Source organism: Oncorhynchus keta, chromosome 5, assembly GCF_023373465.1.
Source record: "Oncorhynchus keta strain PuntledgeMale-10-30-2019 chromosome 5, Oket_V2, whole genome shotgun sequence".
Taxonomy (NCBI): Eukaryota; Metazoa; Chordata; class Actinopteri; order Salmoniformes; family Salmonidae; genus Oncorhynchus; species Oncorhynchus keta.
The window spans coordinates 15,109,784-15,117,296 of record NC_068425.1 but is presented as its reverse complement, the minus strand read 5'-3'; the positions used below and the strand labels follow the sequence as shown (position 1 = coordinate 15,117,296).

At 42.8% G+C, this 7,513-nt stretch overlaps 1 protein-coding gene across 1 annotated transcript; it reads left to right on the top strand.

Moving 5' to 3' along the window:
- Positions 1-125: 125 nt before the first annotated feature.
- On the top strand, positions 126-3,509 carry LOC118384541 (hsp90 co-chaperone Cdc37-like). The gene is made up of 8 exons (XM_035771152.2): positions 126-460; positions 884-1,165; positions 1,313-1,418; positions 1,499-1,614; positions 2,008-2,130; positions 2,215-2,397; positions 2,508-2,579; positions 2,720-3,509. Exons 1-8 carry the CDS (start codon positions 350-352, stop codon positions 2,858-2,860), a joined length of 1,134 nt encoding a protein of 377 aa, XP_035627045.1. The 5' UTR covers positions 126-349; the 3' UTR covers positions 2,861-3,509.
- The last annotated feature ends 4,004 nt before the right edge of the window (positions 3,510-7,513 follow it).

The following is a 7,513-nucleotide window of genomic DNA, read 5'->3' as shown; positions in this document are numbered from 1 at the left end:
ATGATGGTAGGCTATTATTATTTAAACTACTAAATAATCTTTATATTTATTTTTTTATTATAAAAATCTCATGCCCCACCCACATGCCTTTGCCTTCACGTTCTTCAATAACGAGTTTACGTAGAGACGTGGAAAACGTCTAAACGGAAATGTCTAGGGTTTCCTCCATAGCAAGCTAAAGCTACATTGTGCACTATTGTTATTTAGCAATAGTAAATATATTAGCTACCAATATAATTTCTAACAAGGTTTGAAGTTAGATAGTTACGTTGTATCATTAGACTCACATCTGTTATTTTCACTTTTAACGTGCTCTTGCTGCAAGCAACGTTTTAGTCTGCTAGCAAGAATGACAAGTAGGATAGACTACAGCGTGTGGGACCACATTGAGGTTTCAGATGATGAAGATGACACTCATCCAAACATCGATACACCCAGCCTTTTCAAATGGAGACATGAGGTAACGTTATGTCGAACGTTTGGGGCGGCAGGTAGCCTAATGGTGAGAGTGTTGGGCCAGTAACTGAAAGGTTGCAAGATCGAATCTGAGCTGACAAGGTAAAACATGTGTCGTTCTGCCCCTGAACAAGGCAGTTAACCAACTGTTCCTAGGCCGTCATTGTAAATAAGACCCTGTTCTTAACTGACTTGCCTAATTAAAGGTAACAAAAATAAAAAAAATACAATTAGATAGCTAAATTACAGAGACCAAGTAGCTAAGTATCACATTATTAGCTAGCTTTCTAGATTTGCAGATGCGTTATGTAAACAGCCTCCAATCGCAGATAAACGCAATGGAAAGATATACAACGTCAAATGTTGTGTAGGTAGTTATCCTTGATGAGATATCTTTGTCCTGACCCCTCTCCCCACCATCACATAGGCGCGTGTGGAACGAATGGACCAGTTCATAAAGGCTGGGGAGGACCTGGAGAAGGGGCTAGCTGAATCTAAGCGCAAGTTGACTGAAGCACAGAAGAAGACCAAGAATCTGTCCAGTTCAGTCACGGACGATGCCAAAGCCGAGCTGAGCAAGGCACAGGCCGAGGAGAAGAGGCTGAAGAAGGAGGAGCGGGAGTGGGAGAAGAAACTGGAGGACCACCGGCGGGAAGAGAAGAAGATGCCATGGAATGTAGACACACTCTGCAAGGAGGGCTTCAGCAAGGTGGGTTTAGTGTGTGGAACCACTGGTGCACCCTGGCTGCAGGTGATGGTTATTTGCTGATGCCACTTGACTTGCCCCCACTTCGATCTCTCTCTCACTCCTTCTGTCCCACTCCGATCTCTCTCTCACTCCTTCTGTCTCTCCTAGAGTGTTATGAATGTTAAACCAGATGTGAAGGAGGAGACCGAGGAGCAGAAAGAGCAGAAACACAAGACCTTTGTGGAGAAGTATGAGAAAGAGATCAAACACTTTGGTGAGTCATTTTCCCATTCTTTGTTGTCCCCATTCTTTGTGGGTAGTTGTCATGGCCATGGTATCTGTCTCTGTTGTCAGGTATGATGAAACGCTGGGACGACAGCCAGAAGTACCTATCAGACAACCCTCACCTGGTGTGTGAGGAGACGGCCAACTACCTAGTCATCATGTGCATTGACCTGGAGGTGGAGGAGGTGAGTGCAGAACCGTAATACGACAAACCTCACCACTAATAACCCATCGGGGATTTCATCCGCTATACATTACCCCCGAGACCACTCATCAGGGTAATGTTCAGTAGGGCACAGGGTAGCAAAATGTTTTGAAACAGAAAATGATAGTGTTTCTTGTTGAACAAGTCCAGGTAGTCCCTCCCTGTTTCTGTCCATTTTCTTACATTTGGTACATAATTAACACAATCCTGGTGTAGTGAAGGTTATGAAGTAGGTTAGTAAGTGATCGTCTGATCCTCTTTATTTGCCCAAACATGCCTCAGTACGAAGTACACATGCAGTTTCCTTTTCTTGATACAGATGAGCATAGACAAGGGTTAATGTCAGTGTCCTGTTGATGTTTTCCTCCTGTAGAAGAAAGCGCTGATGGAGCAGGTGGCCCACCAGACCATAGTGATGCAGTTCATCCTGGAGCTGGCTAAGAGCCTGAAGGTGGATCCCCGCGGTTGCTTCCGTCAGTTCTTCGACAAGATAAAGGTTTGTTTGTGTGTAAAGGTGATACATTTCCCACTTGCACTCAATAGCAAAGCATATAGCCTAACAGTTACATTTCCCTCTCAGACTGCAGATCAGCAGTATCAGGATGCCTTCAATGATGAGCTGGAGTCCTTTAAGGAGAGGGTGCGCGGCAGGGCCAAGATCCGCATCGAGAGGGCCATGAAGGAGTACGAAGAGGAGGAGAGACAGAAACGCCTGGGGCCCGGAGGACTGGATCCTGCCGAGGTGTATGAGTCCTTACCTGAGGTACAGGACATCTAATGCTGCACCTCCTCCATTTTACACCGTCCTTCCATCATCATCCCTAGCTCTGTTTTTGCAAGTTAACGAAGCCATTTATTTTGTCCTTTTTGTAGGAGATGCAGAAATGTTTTGACGAGAAGGACATTGCCATGTTGCAGACTGTCATCACGAAGCTGGACCCAACGGTAGGTTACATAACAATCCATTCCTGTGTTTCTTTTGTTATATTGTTTTCCACGTGCTCAGGGCAAGCATACGACAACACACATTGTTTTACAAATGTAAAGGCACACTGAATAGTGACGTCATTGTTCCCACCCGTCAGGAGGCTAAGGTCCACATGAAGAGATGCATCGACTCTGGGCTCTGGGTCCCTAACTCACGGGCAGAAGAGGGAGATGACAAGGAGGAGGACGCTACTTATGAAGAGCTGAATAAGGAGATGGGCGAACAGAAGATAGAATGATTGACATGAATTGACTTTACGATGATGACATTTTCATCTATGTAGTCACTTCTATTGCTACTCCCAATGTTTTTTCATGAATTTCTCCTTAAGGCTTTGGAACAGTGTAACCTCTCTGTGTTGATGTCCACTCTTTGTGGACAACAATATCACACCAATATCACTTGCTGAATGCTCTTTTTTTTAAACAATTCTTGCTTGGGCCTTATTAGTAAAGCTGTATTCTTAAACATGTGTGTGCCTGTACATAGTCTCTTTGTATGTGTGTCTGTACACTGTGTGTCAGCCAGCCAATCTGTCGTCTACCTTGTATTTGTGTGCTTTCAGTTGCTGGGGAACAAGTTTCTCTTTTTCATTCAATACTCTCACTACTGGTTCTACATGTATAGGGAAGGCAAGGCAGGATTTCAGTTCATGATGTGATAGAATTATACATAGTGATGTAATGTGGAATAGCCTAGTAACTGAGGTTGAAATTGGATCATATCTACATGTGACATTTTGAATCCAGTCTACTGGCCCCTTATGTCCTTTTTGCTCATTGTTTTCTCTCCTTAATTTGACCAGCAGGTGTCACCCCACATCAACTTTTAAGTTGATGAAGAATCACTTTTGAGTATTATTTGCTATTAAAAATAACACTGGTTTACATGTGTCAGGATAGGGTGTTCTTAAATTTTGATTTATTAGAAATATTGTTAGATTGTTTCACCTGTCTTCCATTGCATAATAATGTGCAGTAAACTAAGTGCAGCAAACTATTATGGTCCAAACACACCAAGACAGTCGTGAAGAGGGCATGACAACACCTTTTTCCTGTCAGGAGACTGAAATGGTTTGGCATGGGTTCGTAGATCCTCAAGTTATACAGCTGCACCATCGACAGCATGGCCTCGTATGGCAACTGCTCGGTATCTGACCATAAGGCGCTACAGAGGGTAGTGCGTACGGCCCAGTATATCACTGGGGCCAAGCATCCTGCCATCCAGGATCTATATACCAGGCAGTGTCAGAGGAAGGCCCAAAAAATTGTCAAAGACTCCTGTCACCCAAGTCATACTGGAGCACCAAGTCTAGGTCCAAAAGGCTCCTGAACATCCCCAAGCTATAAGACTAATGAACAATTAATCGAATGACCACCTGGACTATTTACATTGATCCCCCACTGCTGCTACTCACTGTATCATCTATGCATAGTTCCTTTCCCCTACCTACATGTACAAATTACCTTGACTAACCTGTACGCCCCCCACACACATTTACTCAGTACCGGTGCCTCCTGTATATAGCCTTGTTATTGTTATGTAATTCTGTGTTACTTTATTTTTACCATTTTATTTAGTAAATATTTTCTTAATTCTTTCTTGAACTGCACTGTTGGTTAAGGGCTTGTAAGTAAGCACCTACACTACCTTTCAAAAGTTTGGAGTCACTTAGAAATGGCCTTGTTTTTGAAGGAAAATCACATTTTATGTTCATTAAAATAAAATCAAGTTGATCAGAAATACAGTGAAGACATTGTTAATGTTGTAAGTGACTAAGTAGCTGGAAACAGCTTATTTTTTAATGGAATATCTACATAGGTGTACCAAGGCCCATTATCAGCAACCACCACTCCAGTGTTCCAATGGCACGTTGTGTTAGCTAATCCAAGTTTATCATTTTAAAAAGGCTAATTGATAATTAGAAACCCCTTTTGCAATTATGTTAGCACAGCTGAAAACTGTTGTGCTGATTTAAAGAAGCAATTCAATTGGGTTCAATTACAGGCTCAAAATGGCCAGAAACTAAGAACTTTCTTCTGGAACTTGTCAGTCTACTGAAGATCTCATACTATGCTGTGTACTACTCCCTTCAAAGAACAGCACAAACTGGCTCTAACCAGAATAGAAAGAGGAGTGAGAGGCCCTGGTGCACAACTGAGCAAGAGGACAAGTGCATTTGAGTGTCTAGTTTGAGAAACAGATGCTTCACAAATCCTCAACTTGCAGCTTCAATAAATAGAACCCGCAAAACACCAGTCTCAACGTCAACAGTGAAGAGGCGACTCCGGGATGTTGGCCTTCTAGGCAGAGTTGCAAAGAAAAAGCCATATCTGAGACTGGCCAATAAAAGATTAAGATGGGCAAAAGAACAGACACTGGACAGAGGAAGATTGGAAAAAGTGTTATGGACAGACGAATCTCAGTTTGAGGTGTTCGGATCACAAAGAAGAACATTCGTAAGAAGCAGAAAAAATGAAAGGTGCTTGACGTCATCTGTCAAGCATGGTGGAGGCAATGTGAAGGTCTGGGGGTGCTTTGGTGGTGGTAAAGTGGGAGATTTGTACTGGGTAAAAGGAATCTTGAAGAAGGAAGGCTATCACTCCATTTTTCAACACCATGACGTACCCTGTGGACGGCGCTTAATTGGAGCCAATTTCTGACCCAAAGCACAGCTCCAAACTATGCAATAACTATTTAGGGATGAAGCAGTCGGCTGATATTCTGTCTATAAGGAGTGGCCAGCACAGTCACTGGATCTCAACCCTATTGAGCTGTTATGGGTGTCACTTGACCATAAGGTACTGTAAGAAATTCCCATCAAGTAGTGATGGGTCGTTCGCCAACGAGTCGGCTCTTAAGATCCGGCTCTTGTAGGTGAATGTTGGGAGCCGGCTCGCATATCAGAAGAGCCAAATCCATTTATAAAAATCTACAAAAATTAAGATATGAATAATAAAAATATTTAAATAATGAGAATTAACTAATTCAAAAAACGAAATAAAATAATATAGGCCTAAATGCTCAAGCGCACACACATTTGTTTTGACTGTCTGCTCAGACTAACAGCCTCACCTGTTGTTCCTGACAATCAGACACACAGTGTCAACCAATGAACCAAAGATGCGTGAGGGAGGCTCGAGCCAACTCACAGTCACACACTTAGCTGCCGAGAAGGAGAGAGAGGAAGGATAACTGAAAACAGCTGGGAAATGAGTCGGAAGCACAGTAGCATTTGGATGCATTTTAATAATGTCGACAATGTTAGAGCATGGAGTAGAACTTTCCAAACCAAATCTCATATAAAGCCGGTTAAATACACAACCTACACCGGCATATGCGACTTTACACTCAACTGTGAAGCTGTAGAGGAGCGTCGAGAAACTAGCAGGCCTGCTAGTGATAGTGGTGGAGCCAGCACCTCCACAAGTGGAGATGTTTCCACTCAGTCAAGTAGGCCCACAGCAACGCAGTTTTCTATGGACCAGTTTATGCCAAAGTCTATGTCTGTAGCAAAACAAGGCCAAATAGATATTGCATTGGCTAAAATGATTGTCCTCCAGCCATTTTCAATCGTGGAGGACAGAGGTTTTAGAAATTATAGCAACAGTCTAAATCCAATGTACACAATTCCAAGCAGGAAAACCCTTTCAAAATCACTTATTCCACAACTGTATGAGAGCACACAGGCTTCAGTGTGGGAAATAGTCCAAAAAGCTACTGCAGTTTGCCTTACCACTGACTGCTGGACATGAAGGGTAACCACTTCTTACATGTCGGTAACATGTCACTTCATTGAAGATTCTTCAATGTCGAGCTGTCTTCTGGACTGCTTTGAGTTCAGCGACAGACACACCTCAGAGAATTTGTCAGAGGAGTTGTTGAGAGTGGCAAGTAGATGCAAAAGTGGTCTGTTGTGTTAGCGACAATGCAGCGAACATAACCAAAGTCGTGAAAATGTTTAAATGGACCGACCCATCATCCATGTCTTTCCCACACAATCAACCTGATTGTAAGAGATGCTCTGAAGATGATGCAGCCCACTGTGGACAAAGTGAAAGCAGCTGTGGAATAATTCCACAGGAGCACAGTAGGTACCGAAAAACGAAATTCTACACAACGCCAGATGAGGATGCCTGAGCAGAGGCCTGAACAAGACTACACTACAAGGTGGAATTCAACATTTTATATGTTGAAGCAGTTTCCTGAGTCCAAGGATGCCATCATCTCTACCCTGGTCATTGTCAATGCACCTGTTGATGCTCTGATCAAAGAGGAATGAGAGGTGGTGGACAGAGTCCTGGAACCCTTTGAGCAGGTCACTGTGGAGATCAGTGGAGAGAGGTACAGTAAGCAGTTATTACTACATCATTATTTAATCCAGTATTGTATATGTAGATGAGAATGTAGTATCAGTAGACAAAACGTTAAACTGAACTAATACGTTACTTTTTCTCTGTTTTCAGCTATGTGACAGCCTCAAATGATACTCCTGTGTAAGGGTCTTCAGTGAATTACAGCCAGCCGACAGAGAGAGGCAAATGTAACCAAATCAAATTGATTTATATAGCCCTTCGTACATCAGCTGATATCTCAAAGTGCTGTACAGAAACCCAGCCTAAAACCCCAAACAGCAAGCAATGCAGGTGTAGAAGCACGGTAGCTAGGAAAAACTCCCTAGAAAGGCCAAAACCTAGGAAGAAACCTAGAGAGGAACCAGGCTATGAGGGGTGACCAGTCCTCTTCTGGCTGTGCCGGGTGGAGATTATAACAACATGGCCAAGATGTTCAAATGTTCATAAATGACCAGCATGGTCAAATAATAATCACAGTAGTTTTTTATTTTATTTTATTTTTTTTACCTTAATTTAACCAGGCAAGTCAGTTAAGA